General features: G+C 48.0%; 5 protein-coding genes across 5 annotated transcripts; 3 read left to right on the top strand and 2 right to left on the bottom strand.

Moving 5' to 3' along the window:
* Window positions 1–50: 50 nt before the first annotated feature.
* Window positions 51–1,118, bottom strand: FPSE_03979 (uncharacterized protein; the record flags this gene model as incomplete). The annotated part of the gene is made up of 2 exons (XM_009257097.1): window positions 51–981; window positions 1,030–1,118. 2 exons carry the CDS (start codon window positions 1,116–1,118, stop codon window positions 51–53), a joined length of 1,020 nt encoding a protein of 339 aa, XP_009255372.1.
* A 1,105-nt stretch (window positions 1,119–2,223) lies between these two features.
* On the top strand, window positions 2,224–3,714 carry FPSE_03980 (uncharacterized protein; the record flags this gene model as incomplete). The annotated part of the gene is made up of 1 exon (XM_009257098.1): window positions 2,224–3,714. The coding sequence occupies one exon, from the start codon at window positions 2,224–2,226 to the stop codon at window positions 3,712–3,714; it is 1,491 nt and encodes a 496-aa protein (XP_009255373.1).
* A 383-nt stretch (window positions 3,715–4,097) lies between these two features.
* Window positions 4,098–5,066, top strand: FPSE_03981 (uncharacterized protein; the record flags this gene model as incomplete). Its single annotated transcript, XM_009257099.1, has 3 exons — window positions 4,098–4,356; window positions 4,404–4,481; window positions 4,531–5,066. 3 exons carry the CDS (start codon window positions 4,098–4,100, stop codon window positions 5,064–5,066), a joined length of 873 nt encoding a protein of 290 aa, XP_009255374.1.
* A 323-nt stretch (window positions 5,067–5,389) lies between these two features.
* Window positions 5,390–9,349, bottom strand: FPSE_03982 (uncharacterized protein; the record flags this gene model as incomplete). The annotated part of the gene is made up of 2 exons (XM_009257100.1): window positions 5,390–6,196; window positions 6,242–9,349. 2 exons carry the CDS (start codon window positions 9,347–9,349, stop codon window positions 5,390–5,392), a joined length of 3,915 nt encoding a protein of 1,304 aa, XP_009255375.1.
* Window positions 9,350–9,732: 383 nt separating this feature from the next.
* Window positions 9,733–11,989, top strand: FPSE_03983 (uncharacterized protein; the record flags this gene model as incomplete). Its single annotated transcript, XM_009257101.1, has 5 exons — window positions 9,733–9,767; window positions 9,815–9,946; window positions 10,014–10,698; window positions 10,744–11,083; window positions 11,130–11,989. The coding sequence occupies 5 exons, from the start codon at window positions 9,733–9,735 to the stop codon at window positions 11,987–11,989; spliced, it is 2,052 nt and encodes a 683-aa protein (XP_009255376.1).
* Window positions 11,990–12,636: the final 647 nt, after the last annotated feature.

The raw sequence follows: 12,636 nt of genomic DNA, 5'->3' as shown, positions 1-12,636 counted from the left end.
AGCACGTGTTTTAAAAGAATAGCTATGAGTTTTTGCTTGAACGAGTTTCGTCACGCTCCCAGTGCTACCTTTTTCTTTTCCTTCTTCGTCTTTTTATCTTTTGTGAATTGCACCGCTTTGTGACTTCTCTCGTCGAACCCAGCTTGTGGTCCACGATGCATCTCGTACCAGCATCGCGTGCAGTAAACGTCATCGTCGCACCCGGGACATCGTAGCGTTGCGTCCTCAAGACAGACGGTACACCAGTTATCCACGTCGTCGTCGGTGTAGTTTGTGCGTGTAGTCAGACGATTTACCAGTTTTCCTGAGGGTTTGGATGTGGGGACTGATGGTAAAGCGAAGGATGATTCTGCGTCTGGGGATGGGGCGCGTAGGGCAGCGAGACGGGCAGTTATGTCGTCTATATCTGCGCTGCCTGCACGAGCTGAGATGGGCATGTCGTTGAGGTCAGAGGGAACTTCTGGGAGTGTAAAGTCTGTCTCTTTAGACTCTGTCTCATTGGGTGACTCTGGTTCTGGGGATTTCGTCTTGGCGAGAGCAGCTTCTACTTCTACCTCATCGCGAAAGCGGGCGATGACTTGGTCGACGTCTTTGTTCATGGCTTCTCCATCGGAATCATCCGAGTCATCTTTTTTTTCGTCTGTGTCTTTTGGTATTGCGTCTGCAAGTTGTTCCAGAAGGGCTTTGACCTGAGCGTCGTCTGGTTCTGCGCTGAAGCCTTCTTCTGGTTGGACATCGCCTAGTAGCTCCTCCAGAGTTTGGTCGTCTGTCTGGAACATTGATTCATCCTCATCATCTTCTTTAGGGAGTTCCTTTTGTGATGTCTTTTCAGGTTGAGGCTTGGGCTTTGATGACTCTGGAGCTGGTTTGGCTATAGGTGAAGACGGTTCATTGCTGCGTTCCCGCAAGGACTTGAGACGAGCGGCAAGAGTATCTTCACGAGTAGGAGTCTTTTTTCTTTCAATAAGATCGACTTTTATTCTGAAGGAGTGTCAGTTTGTGAATTATGTGAGGAGGGGGTAGATGTACTCTGTTGATACGGGTTTCTCGGGCCCTGCGCTTTTGCCTCGTAGGGCGCTTAGGCGATCGAGGAGAGACTTGTCGAGATCGTTGGGCATTGTGAGGTTGTTTTGTTAAAGTTTAGAGATGGATTTGATGACGTTGAGAGATGATGTCGTGGTGAAGAGAGGTTGAGGCTCTGACGTTAGCGGGGGCGGGGCTTGGGCTTTCATCGTCTTGGCTGGATGAGGAGAAGGACTTTAGAAGGTGATGCCAAGTGTTGGACGTGAAGAGAAGAGTGATGAAGTGAATGGAGGTATATCAAGTACAGAGATTCAGACTCTTTATATGGCAATTATATGCAACTCTGTACTTTGTAGCTCATGGCTTCATTATCTGATGTGGTTAGTCGCAGTAGAAACATTGACGTCCTAAAGTCTTAGTTTACAAAAATAAATAGCCTAAAAGGCATAGTCTAAATACCATAAGTTGACCTAATGATTTCGTCCCTTATGCTTCCAGTGGCCGGTTTGTCTGATACCCTGTGAACTTAATATCTTTGTTACTCGTGATGGCTTCATTATCTGACATGTCTGGCGGGCAGAACAGTAGAAAAGTCGGTCTCAAGTCTTAGTGAGCAAAAATAAATAACCTAAAGAGTATAGTCTAAGTACCATAAGATGACCTAATATTTTCATCTCTTATATTTTCAGCAGTCGCTTTTTCTGCTTTATATCTCGGCGCTCATGATGGCTTCATTATTCGATGTGGCACAACAGCAATACAAGGTTAATGCTAGTGAAGCGATAGAGTTACTACCATCATTCCATAAGGTAATAATGACTTGATCAACAATGCACTCTGATCCTGATCTCTTGGCACTGAATCCTTTCTGACTTGAACCGTAATGTGGCGAGTGAGCCGTGATTCAATCCTTGGACGCGCGGCTGCGCCCTGATGGGTTGACGTACGCAAGCTACTAATTTTAGTGCTGTTCAGCCCCTAAGTCCCGTATTCAAACAGTGGATCGGTGCCTGGACTACCTATTTCAGTGCATAGCGTCCTTTATCTAGTCGCTATCGTGAATCACAGCACTAAGAAGCAATTAAAGGAATGGAAATCCGTCACCAGGTATGATGGACATTATTTAATAAATAAGTATTCATTCTCGAGACAATTGTATATTTCCGCCGTTGCCATGGATCTCTCCATCTTTACTTCGTCATGTTTACCTTTCAATCGCTCGGCGCAAAGTCTGTAAAGATCACAGCAGTTGTCATCTTCATCTGGCTTCTCGTCGCTGCTTACTACAGCTACAGCGATGTTTCTGTCTTCACTCCGACGCCGCCTCAAAGGATATATACATATAAAGATACCTCCAGGCTAAAAAGTCTAGAGTCGATTAGACTCGGTGCTCAGTACTTTGTCGACTACCCGTTGAACGATACGCCGAAAGAGATATTTGGAGAGTTGGGACAGAGAACCCAATTGCTAAGAGCTTGGATTGAAGAATTGGAGAGCCATGGCAACAGTGAGAGGCGCGAGACGGCAGAGCTCGTTGGACAACAGATTGAGCATCTGTTTCCATGGCTTAATTCGAAAAATGGTGTTTCGCCACCTCTGGCCAATATCTACGATCGACTTAATATATCATACGAAACAACGGGCATCCCAAAAGGAAATAAAGCACCAGCTGGAATTGTCATTCCTACAGGCGAAAAAACCCTTCGATTTGCATGCCATCTCATCGCATCTCTAACACAAGTCCACAATACATCCCTCCCTATTCAGGTCGTATACGCCGGAGACAACGACTTGTCTGCCAAAGGGAGAAAAAAGATCCAACAAGCAGCCAACGGTGTAAACATCGAAATGCTAAACGTCCTCACTGTCTTCAACGATGCCACGCTTAAGCTTGCAGATGGAGGATGGGCGATAAAACCGTTCGCTGCCTTGGCAAGTCATTACGAGAAAGTCATTCTTCTCGACGCAGACGCAGTGTTCTTTCAAGACCCGCAACAGCTCCTCGAACAGCACCGCTTCAACGAGACGGGAGCGTTACTCTTCCACGACAGACTACTCTGGAAGAATGGGTTTCCTGATCGACAGGATTGGTGGCACGATCAGATCAAGCATCCCAGTCTTGAAACTGAGAAGTCGCTTGTGTGGACGGAGAGGTATTCTGAAGAGGGAGACTCGGGTATTGTGGTGGTTGACAAGTCAAGACTTGATGTCCTGCTTGGTTTGATACACATTGGATGGCAGAACTCGGATAGAGTGAGGAATGAAGTCACGTACAAGATTACGTATGGTGATAAGGAGAGTTGGTGGATTGGATTCGAGGCGACAGGGTCAAAGTATGCTTTTTCGCCGCACTACGGTGGTATCGTGGGCTGGTTGAAAGACGAAGACAAGAAGAAAGAAGAAGTCAACGTGTGTAGCTTTGTTATAGCACACGTGGACCAAGACGAAAGATTGCTGTGGTACAACGGTGGTTTACTTAAGAACAAGGCCGTTAACCAGACGGAATTCGAAGTTGCGACGCATTGGATGATTGATCAGACGTGGCACAAGGGTGGGAGTAAGGAGGATATGAGTTGTATGACTGGAAAGATAGTTAGTGAGTTAACTGATAGAGAGAAGGATGTTTTGCGGAGGGAGATTGATGTTGCGAAGGATGTTGATGAGAGGTTGGATCTGATACCATCTACATAGACCTGGAGGAACAGTGTAACATTATGACAGACTTTTAATGATTCACTATTATGTCATAAAATGTAGCAGATTTCTGAAGCAACCCTGATTTATGATTGTATGCTAAGAACTGTTATTCCTAGTCTTGGGAATTATTAGAGACTGGATGAATATCCCGAAGCCGTGAAGGATTCGGGGCCATGTCAAGAAAGTCGGATCCGGAGTGGGTCGATTGTCGTCGGACAATTCAGCAAGACCGAAGACCGTCAGCCGGACAAGCAATACGATAAATTATAGCGAAGACCGAAAATGAACGATAATGAAGTTATATATAAGAAATAAAAGTCTACTGGATAAACACATCAATCAATTCAACAATTCATCAGTCACTTCTCTTACATATCATGGCTCTTCGCACATCCCTATCCCGTCCAGTTCCTCTACTCGCAACCCTAACAGCCAGCGCAATCGGAGTCAGCATCATTTCCAAAATGATGTTTAGCACAGCGTCTGCAGAGTCACCTTCTCCTCAAAAGATCTTTAGCGGCGCATTTTCTTCGGTCAAGTTGCCGTTGCATAGTTTCGAGTATGAGTCTCACGATACAAAAAGGCTGCGGTTCAAGCTGCCGCAGGAAACTGCCGTCACTGGACTTCCATTAGCGTGTATGTTGTCCAAGATGAGTCTGTTTTAAATGCTAATTTAGTTATAGCGCCTTTGTTGACGATTACTTGGCCTGAGGGATCATACTTACCCAAACCTCGGCCTTATACCCCAATCTCACCACCAGGTAAGATCTCTATCTACATATATAAAACAGAGGGACCTAACACACCCAGATGAACCAGGGTACATGGACCTCCTAGTCAAGAAATACCCCAAAGGCCAAGGCAGCACCTATCTCCACTCCCTCCAACCAGGCGACACACTCTCCTTCACATCCCTCCCCCTAAAACCAGCATGGAAGACCAACAACTTCCCTCACATAACCCTCATAGCAGGCGGCAGCGGCATAACACCGCTCTTCAATCTCGCCCAGGGCATTCTTCGCGACCCTGCAGAAAAGACTCGCATGACGTTCATCTTTGGAGCGAGGTCCGATGAGGATGTTTTGCTAAAGAAGGAGCTTGATGGCTTCGCGAAAGAGTTTCCTGAGAGGTTTCAGGTTAAGTATACTCTTAGTGACCCTAAACAAGGGTCGGAGTTGAGGAAAGGAAGGGTTGATAAGGCGTTGTTGGAAGAGGTGCTTGGGGGTGTGGGGAGGGATACAAAGGTTTTTGTTTGTGGGCCTAAGGAGATGGAGAAGGCACTTGTTGGAGGAGGGGGAGCTTTGAAAGAGATTGGGTTTGAGAAGAGTCAGATCCATACGTTTTAAACTGTTGGAGGGAGCTGGAAGTGAGTGCGTTGGGAATACTCCTCTCATAGAGGTCAACTTTAGGCCCATAAAGGTAGATAACCTAAGAAGTGTAATTTAATTAGATAAGCTTGCCAACTCATTTCGTCTCTTATGGTTCGTTTAAAGGGATTGGTGTAAAGACTATTAATCGAGGCTTGGACCGAACATGACATGTTGCGAGGAGTCCGAACAGTGAGGCTTCACGAGGTCCTGGAAGGAAAAGAGAAAATGAGAGCAGGAGTTATTACACGGTTTCCATACAAAAAGTCATAAATTCATTTGCTTTCCTATTCTGTCTTTGCTTAATTACCAGTAGCGATACTATGTCTAACTCCCAAACTACCATTCGTTAATAACGCTCTCGCATCCCTCTTCACCACCTCTTCATCCGCCCTCTCCAAAGCAGACCCATAACCTCCACCACCAGGCGTAAGGATAATTACCCGATCACCCACTCCAAAATGCGACGTCTTTCTCGGCCCCAGCGAAACCTGTCTCGTAGTTCCTGTCACTGGATCCTTTCGAACCCAGATATTTTGTCCTCTCTGTCCCTCACCTCCCCCCTCCAGTCCATACGGCGCCGTAACTCTTCGATCTGTGAGAACAGAAACTTGAAGCGGCATGCGGAATTCCATGTCTCGAACACAGCCATCTCCTCCGCGCCACTTTCCTTCGCCACCACTGCCCCTGCGGATGGAGAACTCGTGTAGAATAACGGGATATCGCTTCTCGAGAATCTCAGGGTCTGTGATGCGTGTGTTTGTCATGTGAGTGTGCACCGCACTCGCGCCGTGCCATCCTAGTCCTGCGCCTGCACCTCCGCAGATGGTTTCGTAGTAGCCAAAGCCCTTTGTTACTTCGCCTGTGACGGGATCGGTGCCGCCGCAGCCGAAACTGAGGTTGTTCATGGTTCCTTGGGAGGCGGCTGCGGCGTTGAAGGCGCGCAAGACGAGATCGGCTACCTTTTGGGATGTTTCAGTTGTGCAGCCTACGGTGGCTGCTGTGGGAGAGGGCGAGAGGATGGTGTTGTCGGGACAGATGACTTTGATGGGTTTGAGACAGCCTTGGTTGAGGGGGATGTCGGTACTGATCATCGATCGGAGACAGTACTAGGTTTGTTAGCTGATGTTCTAGAAGTGGGTGTTGAGACTTACCATGATGACAGAGTAGGAGCAGGTGGGAGGTGCATTCAGGTTACCAGAGTGCTCAGGACCAGTACCAGTAAAGTCAAAGACCGCTTCACCAGTCGCCTTGTCAATTGTGACCTTGAGCTTGAACGGAATACCATCGTCATTGTACTCGGTCGCCTCAAGAACACCATCCTCGTACTTGGCAGCAATCTGCTTCAACAGATCCCTCACAGATTGCGCGGCGTTGTCCTGGATAGCATGCATATACAGCTGGACAACAGGCCAAGTAAACTCCTTGATCAGAGATCGAATCAGCTCGATACCCTTCTGGTTGGAAGCCACTGCAGCTTTCAGATCGGCGATGTTTTCGGTCAGAGTACGTGTGCCACTGCAGCCAGGGAACGAAGCGGGGTCTTCGTAGAGGTGCTTGATGAGACCAGCTTCGTCAAAAACGCCTTGGTCAATCATCTTGAAAGATTCAATTGCTGCGCCTTCTTGCCAGAGCTCTGTCGAGTTGGGAGGCATGGAACCAGGGACGATACCACCAATGTCGGCGTGGTGACCACGGTTGGCAACGAAAAAGATAATCTCCTTGGGATTCTCCTCATCGTCGAAAACTGGTGTGATGGTGGTGATGTCGGGAAGATGGGTACCGCCTGCTTGAGGGTGGTTGCTGATGATAACATCGCCTGGCTTGAGCTCACCAGCCTTGTATCGCTTCGCTTGGTAGGCGATGGCAGTGCTCATGGACCCAAGATGGCTGGGAACGTGTGGTGCATTGGCGACAAGACCTCCATCGGCAGAAAAGATGGCGCATGAGTAATCAAGTCTCTCCTTGATGTTGACAGAGATGGACGTCTTTTCCATGGTATGACCCATCTGTTCAGCGACAGTCATGAAGCGATGGCCAAAGACACTCAGCGTCACAGGGTCGACGGTCTCGGTTGCGACATTCTGCTTCTCCGCCTTGTCGACCTCAAGAATGACGTGCTCTGGAAGGATAACACCCTTGCTGAGATGGTCTAGCACGATGGTCTGTGTCTTGTCGATGATCATGGCTGGACCTGTGATGTGTACACCGGGACTCATGGACTTGAGCTCGTAGACAGGAGTCTCAGTCCAACCGTGTGTCTCAAAGAAGATCTTTCGAGCAAAGATGGGAGTGGGAACGGGAGTCAGACCATCAGACTTGTACTTTTTCAGTTCCTCAAAAGGACTCGAGATGTTGAGAACGCGCGATTTGCCCACGCTTCGAACACGGACATCATCGATAAGGATGTCACGAGACTGGGAGAAGCCAAACTCTTGTGTATGTCTCGCCGTGAAAGCAACGCCCGCGTCAACAACGTCCCCGGATACAGAGATCATGAGAGAAGTGTCGCTTCCCTGGTAACGCATGTTGAGAAAGTACTCGTGCTCAGTGGACGCAGCATCGAAACCCTGCGACTCAAGACCTTGAGAGCCCTTGGACGAGAGAGACTCCAAGCGGGCTTTAATCTCGGGGACAACTTGTTCGGAAAAGGTAATGGCGGAAGGTTCTTGGTTCTCTACTACCACATCGGCGAGGGCCATGCCGTAGGCAGATAGAATGCTGGAGTAGCAGGGAATAATGGCTCGCTTGATACCGAGATCCCGGGCGATAAAGACAGCGTGTTGACCACCTGCACCACCGAAAGATCCAAGGTTGTGACTTGAAGCACCATATCCACGGCCTTCGCTCAATGTTCGAATGGGCCGGGTCATGGTAGCGTTGGCAATGGAGAGGAATCCAAGGGCTAGTGTCTCGGGCGTAAAAGGTTCGCCACCATCCTTTTCCTTGTTGACAATCTCTGTCAAAGCGGCAAACTTTTCTCTGACAACCTCGCGGTCTAGTCGTCGAGGGAAAAAGTCGGGAATGATTCGGCCAAGGAGAAAGTTGGCGTCTGTGACTGTCAAGGGACCTCCTCGACCGTAGCATGCAGGACCAGGATTGGCACCGGCACTGCTTGGTCCGACTTTAAGCAATCCATTCTCCCAGGCCAAGATGGAGCCACCACCTGCAGCGACCGTGTTGATATCAAGCTGGGGGGTCTGGATTGTGACTTCGGCGATAGTGCTCTCAAAGATGTGCTCCAGAGCGCCAGAGTATCGAGCGACGTCTGTACTTGTACCCCCCATGTCGAAGCCAAGAACTGGTGTACCGTCGGCGTCATCGTAGCAAGTTCTGGACAAGCCGACGACACCTCCTGCAGGGCCACTGAGAACACCTCTTAGTCCGGTGAACTTGGACCAACTTGTGAGACCACCGTCGGACTGACAGATGAGAAGCTTGTTGGCGCTCTCATCCTCCAGTTGTCCCTTAAAGTTCTTTCTGAAACCATCGAGGTACGCAAACGTCATCGGCGTGAGATATGCATCTGCGACGGCGGATTGACTTCGAGGCACGTACTTGGCCATGGATTGGAGGACGGAAGAGGCAGAGACTTTGAAGCCCATTTCCTCTGCGAGTTTAGTAACTTGTAGCTCGTGGTCGGGGTATGTGTAGGAGTGCATAAGACCGATGGCGATGTTCTTGAAGCCTTGTGTCTTGAGGTTTTCGAGATTGGCGCGCACAGCGTCGAGGTCTGGCTTCTTCATGATTCGCACGACTTCACCCGTTTGGCCAACAACGAGAGCTGGATCTGAAGATACATCGATGGGACCATTCGAAGGGGCTTCGCTGGCGCCTTCAATAGTGACACGCTCGTCAACCTCAACAACAGTTTCGTAGAGTTGCTCAAGACGTCTGACAGAAAGGTCAAACAGATCTGGTCTTGCTTGATTTCCGATTAGGAGAACATCTCTGAATCCCTTTGTGGCGAGAAAGGCTACGCGGTCACCCTTTCTTTCAAGGAGTGCATTCGTAGCGACTGTTGTTCCCATGCGGATAGACTCGATGGGGTCAAGGTCCAGTAGCGAGCCCTTTGGTATTGTGATTTCTAGCGCATTTTCTAGAATTTGTCGGATACATTCTGTAGGTGCATCATCGTATTCATCTGGACAAACAGAGAGAATCTTAAAGACGATGTGCTCTTGTCGGCCAGGGACTTGAGCCCAGGCGTCTGTGAATGTGCCACCACGGTCGATAGCGATGCGGATGCCTTGAGATGACATTTTGAAGGAATAAAGACTAAGGGGGTATCGGAGAGAGAATGTAAGGGTGAATGAGGTGAATGAATTGCATGTTGATCTGTTTGGCTTCAAGATGTTTGTATTATAGTAGAGAGTCTGGGGTAGTGTAAGTCAGTGGATTCAGTGCCTGCCGAACCAAACACGGGCCATTGGTTCCGGGATTGATTACTCATCGGCAATTTTTAGTGAAGCCGACTTATCACGATCGGCAAGTCACAACTTGCCGACAACATCTCCACTCGGCATCATCAACGTTCCCAAACAGAAGGAAATAAGTCGCTACCCCGGACTGTCCATCAGACCCGCATGTTCCCAGTCCTTGGGAACCATTTCATTACTCAATCACTTTACCGAGGATCGTCGAAATGAGCACGAGACGTCCAAGAAGACTTTTAGCTGCGTGAGGAAAAATCCCTTGATTATGTGATTGAGACTGATTATTATTAGTTGTCATAGATGTCATTCTCAAAAGATCAAGTGTTCTGGTGACAAGCCGTGCCAATCTTGCAATTCTACAGGTAGGGCGGGCGAATGTGAGTTTCCAGCCAACAAGGAGCGCAAGGTTCCCGTTTCTGAAAGGTAGACCCTCATGTTATAATTTAGTTCTAATTTATTTCGATATATAATGATATTTGTTTTTATTTAGTTATCTCAAAAAGCTCGAAGACGATAGTCGAAAACTACAAGCCATTGCCAGCCACAACCAAACACCAGAGACCGAACCAGCCTTTACTCCCCTCGACAGTCAATCTCAAAATGACTACGATCCACCATCACTCTCAAAAGAAGAGAGTAATCTTTTTAATCCGCTCTTCGATAGACAGCCCGAAAGGCCCATCCAAGAACGTTCCTCCGAACCAGGTTTCATAGGCGAAGCTTCGTGTGCTGCCTTTAGCAACCGACTCTTGTCATGTCTCGACGACACATATACGCCTTCGACAGCTGGTTTGTCGAACTACCACAAATTGAGCACATATGCAAGGTTACCCGCGGCGCAAGGGTCAGAGTTTCCAGAACGGATGCATGTGAAGCTACTCCTCAACGTGGCACGGCGTTTCATTGGGAATTACCACCCTTTGTTTCTCGAGGTTACCTTTATGAAGGAGATTGATGCTGTATATCGAAGAGAAATGGTTCCTTCGTCGCTGTGGCTTTGCAAGTTCTACGCGCTCATGGCTTTGGGGGAAATATACACCCACAGAAGGGGCGTCGGAGACAATAATAGAGTACCGGGCACGAATTATTACGTCAGGGCAGTCAGTTTACTGCAGGAGAATCAAGACTACTACGAAGAGCCGTCTTTGATGCAGGTCGAAGTTCTCACATTGCTAGTAAGTATTCTCTCTCTTCCAATTGCACTCGCTAACATTTGACAGGCCTGGGCTTCTAATGTGCTGGGCCGCATCCGAACAGCATACTGCTACAGTGGAATCGCCATGCGTCTAGCCCAAAGTCTGGGCATGCACAGATCCGCATCGCGACACACAACCCTCACACCAGTTGAGCGAGAAAGTCGAACACGGACATGGTGGGTTTTGTACTTTTTCGATCGTTTCTCTGCGTCCAAGCTGGGTCAGCCCATTACAGTCAGAGACGAAGATATAGACGTCGAGATGCCAAGTCAGGAGGGTTTGACGAAGGATGAGATGGCCGAGTTTCTGGATCCGCAAAATCTCATCACGAATATTAAGCTGGCGAGGATAATTGGAAACATCTGTGAGTCGTTCTCTTCAAACACCTTTACGGGGGCTAACGAGATTAGTGACACACATCTACGGCATACCGAAAGCTACGAATGGTCTCTATATCCATCAAGTACATGGTATACTGAAGCAGCTTCGAGAATGGCACGACGAATTACGAACCGATATGCGCGTCAAAGAGCGCGGAACTCCTAGACCCGTGGCAAGTCTTCATCTGGCATATTACCAATGCATCATACAAACAACGCGCCCTGTTCTACTACATCTATTCAAGACACAATTCCAACTGGGCACCAAACCAAGAGACGACGCTGCACCTCGACAGAACGTTTCATCCATCACACTGGCCCTTGCAGAAAGTTGCGTCAACGCTGCACAGGCATCGAGTCGCATCGTTGAGGGATTATTTCTAGATGGCAGTATCGCCACGTTTGGATATTGGGATGCACATCACATCTTTTCAGCAGCCATGATTCTCATCATGTCAGCTGTCATGAAACCCACAGCCGTCAACTCGGATCATCTCGAGACATTACTCAGTGTTTTACGATCCTTAAAAAACGACGGGAATATTCCAGCCGTGGACTTTTGCGAGAGATTATCACATATCCAAACTCGAGTTTCGACACTTAGAGCAACGGGACGCTTAGATGGTGTACCGCCTACCACGAGACCACCCTCACCGAATGAAAATCTCGATTCGTCTGGTCAGAACCAACCTTTCCAAACGCCAATGAGCATGGACACGGAGTGTAATACTGGGGTGGTCGATTATAACGATGTGGATATTCTGGGAAATCCACTTATCGGGAGCTTTTTGGATGGGAATCAGGTTCAGTGGCTAGATGTGCTTTTTGCAGAGGATGGGACGCTGAAAGAGTTTGCTTCAGAGATTGAAGATCAGTTTTTGTTTAGATAGAATGTCGCAATCTTGGCTACCGATCTCGGCATGACTCGGTAAGCGATATCACAAGATTAGATGGATGATGACAGTGAAACCGTGCGTTTCTTATCTCACTGGATTGGTTTATCTGAGCTTATCATACCCACAATGAATGGAAACATGCAATCAATATCTTCAAGAACGACTATACCAGAACTGATAATGAACAAGACAGCGCGGTAGTTGACTCAAATCCGGAAATAATCTCAGTGGTTCTACATTCCCACAATAAGTCCGAATTCCAGTGGTACTCGAACCCGGCTCGTCAATAATGTGCCCGCAGCAGAGGGATAAGTACCTCTTGTTTCGGCGAGGAAGAATGTTATTATAAAAGAATAGTGCGCTTTCAAAATAACCGCTAGAAACTCTAATCCCTAATCCGGCATTGTCGAAAGGTCTGGAGGGCTTGGCTTCATATGGGGACACAGTTGGGTTTGGATGAGGGATTGGAATTTGTCTTGGCGTGTTGGTGGGAGACTCTCTGACGAGAACGATGCATTGGGCAAACAGACACCAGACATATGATTATCTGACTTGTATGTACATATAATGGATACCGTGGCCGTCATTATTTAATACAGTTAATTCACTTTGCTAGTCTCTTATTTCCACAACATATATCT

Source organism: Fusarium pseudograminearum, chromosome 3, assembly GCF_000303195.2.
Source record: "Fusarium pseudograminearum CS3096 chromosome 3, whole genome shotgun sequence".
In the NCBI taxonomy this organism is placed as follows: Eukaryota; Fungi; Ascomycota; class Sordariomycetes; order Hypocreales; family Nectriaceae; genus Fusarium; species Fusarium pseudograminearum.
This window is presented reverse-complemented; position numbering and strand designations above follow the sequence as displayed.